The sequence below is a fragment of the Halichoerus grypus genome, chromosome X (assembly GCF_964656455.1).
Source record: "Halichoerus grypus chromosome X, mHalGry1.hap1.1, whole genome shotgun sequence".
NCBI classification, from domain to species: domain Eukaryota; kingdom Metazoa; phylum Chordata; class Mammalia; order Carnivora; family Phocidae; genus Halichoerus; species Halichoerus grypus.
This window is the reverse complement of record NC_135727.1, coordinates 55,145,207-55,147,781: the sequence shown is the minus strand read 5'-3', so window position 1 is coordinate 55,147,781 and position 2,575 is coordinate 55,145,207. Positions and strand designations below refer to the sequence as shown.

At 40.0% G+C, this 2,575-nt stretch overlaps 1 protein-coding gene across 1 annotated transcript; it reads left to right on the top strand.

Annotated features, from left to right (window-relative positions):
- The first annotated feature begins 402 nt into the window (after positions 1 to 402).
- TGIF2LX (TGFB induced factor homeobox 2 like X-linked) lies at positions 403 to 1,110 on the top strand. The gene has a single exon (XM_036103751.1). The coding sequence runs from the start codon at positions 403 to 405 to the stop codon at positions 1,108 to 1,110; it is 708 nt and encodes a 235-aa protein (XP_035959644.1).
- Positions 1,111 to 2,575: the final 1,465 nt, after the last annotated feature.

The window sequence follows — 2,575 nt, the reverse complement described above, 5'->3', positions numbered from 1 at the left end:
ATCAGAGTAAAGTCATAAAGGAAGAAAATGAGGCTTATGCAAAGCCAGATTTAACCAATAGAATTTGAGATCATCAGTTAGAAGAAACTGGTGATAGCAGCAGAGAAAAGTCTGGAGAGCTTTAAATTGATGAGGTAAAAACAAGTGCATTTGAATCTATGAGAAAAAAGCAAGTAAAGGAGGAACCAGGAAATGCGGGGGAGGGGCAGCACACAGGGCAGAAAGGATGTGACATCACAAAGCCCACTGGCTCAAAGCAGTTACCAGCACTGTTTATCTGCTTGGGAAGAAAGAGGTGAGACTCTTCCTTAGAGACTGGCCCATGTCTTCTTCACCAGTTCCACATAAGTCCTAACTCAGCCATTCCTGATTCCCAAAATAGTGAAGACAGGCTTCATGAACATGGAAGCCACTGAAGAAAGCCCAGCAGAGAACCAAAGCCTGGCTCAAGGCACCTCAGTCACGTTGAATAGTGACACTGATGCAGATAAAGTTCTTGCCTCACTAGAAGGTAAGAGGAAGCGGAAAGGGTACTTGCCAACTGAGTCAGTGAAGATCCTCCGAGACTGGCTGTATGAACACCGGTTTAGGGCCTACCCTTCAGGACCAGAGAAGCGAATGCTGTCCGAGCAGACTAATTTGTCTTTCCTGCAGATCTCTAACTGGTTTATCAATGCCCGCAGACGTGTTCTTCCAGAAATGCTTCAACAGGTTGGAAATGACCCCAACCAGATCACCATGTACCACCAAAAAGGCAAGGCTGCTGATGTGACCCATGAGCAGAGCACAGATCCACCTATACAGGCCAGGTCAGGGTCCAAAGATCCAGATAAAATGCAGTGCCTTCCCTTGAGCCTCCTTCCAATGAGCCAGAAGTCAGGAGGGAAGCTGCTAGATTCAGAGCTGTCTCCAGGCCAGAAGCTCACCCCAAAGGCCCAGCCAAGGAAAAAGGTCAAGTTTTCCACTAGTGAACCCTTGCTTATGACATCTCCCAAACCTGTGTTAACAGAGGAGTACAAGGACTTCAGCAGCTTCCAGCTGCTGGTTGACGTAGCCGTGCAAAAAGCTGCAGAACTGGAGCTACAGAAGAATCAAGAGCCCAATCCATGATATCTGATGTCCCTAAAAAAATTCAAGTAGTCAGGCCCGTGTCTACAGTGGTAGATCCATTTATGTTCCCCCAACTAATTCATAGTTTTACCTTTTATAGAGACATTTTTCTTTCTAGGAGTTTTAGGAGAACCATCACTAGCTATTGGGACTCGATTCTGCTAGATATTTCAGTGTTTCCGAATGGACTTGTCATCATGATTAACACTAAAGTAGAGGTATCTTCTCTACTTCTACTTCCTCCTAGGTTTAAAGGCTTTAGACAATCAGACCAACACGCCTGAGACTAGAAACAGTGCTAACACATCTTCAGAAGCCTTGCTTTGGCTTTTCTAACCAGACTTTTTGGTCCTAGGACTGCTGCAGATACCGAATCACTAATCTTTCTCCCTCTCTCTAACTTTCCTTGTTGATTAGAATGAATAATGGAAAAGAAAGGCTCTATTAAAGATGACTATAACAGCACTGGCATCATTTTAATGTTGGAGTTTTTTGTGAAAATATCAACTTTGTTTTCTTTTTATAGTTTATTGACAATCTTAAGGAGTAGCTAATTTATGCAGGGAGTAAGCATGAGAGTCAAAATACAGTGAATTCATAAACATGTTACAGATAAGGGTGCACTCTTATTTGGTGTACTAGTGAAAATTATGTAGTAGAGATAGGAAAATTCTACATGGTAATTTTCTGCTGTTAGTTGCGGTATAGTTTTAGAGAATACTTTTTTGTTTGTTTTGTTTTGTTTTTTGAAGGGCTTAAACAACAAATTTATTTTTCACGGTTCTGGAGCCTGGAAGTCCAACATCAAGACACCAACTTGATCACATTATTATGAGGGCTCCCTTCTTGGTTCATAGCCAGCACTTTGTATCCTTATATGATGAAAGAGACTAGACCTCCCTGGAACATCTTTTATAAAGGCATTCACCCCATTCATGAGGGCTCTACCTTTATGACCTAAGCCCGTTCCAAAGACTTAGCTCTAATACTATCATCTTTGGGATGATTTCAACACATGAATTTCAACATATGAATTTGGGAGGGACACAAAAATAACAGGAAATAGTTGTAATATATATATGTGTATATGTTAAATATAAAATATGTTAATATTTAAATATGTTAAATGTTAAATATCTACATATGTATTTAACATTTCAATTGCTGTTTATTGTCCTTAGGCTAAAATACAAATTTATTTTTAAACTTTCTTTTTTTTAATTTGAGTACAGTGGACACACAATGTTACATTAGTTTCGGGTGTACAATATAGTGCTTCAATTTCTCTATATGTTATGTTCACCATAAGTGTAGTTACCAACTGTTATCATGCAATACTATTACAATATCATTGATTACATTCCCTATATGGTGCCTTTTATTCCATGACTTATTTATTTCATAACTAGAAGTCTGCATTCCCACTCCCCCTTACTCCTTTTGCCCATCACCCCTTACCTCTGGT

What these genes read in the sequence shown, in the direction of transcription:
- TGIF2LX (XM_036103751.1), top strand. Translation starts at nt 403, where the DNA reads ATGGAAGCCACTGAAGAAAGCCCAGCAGAGAACCAAAGCCTGGCTCAA.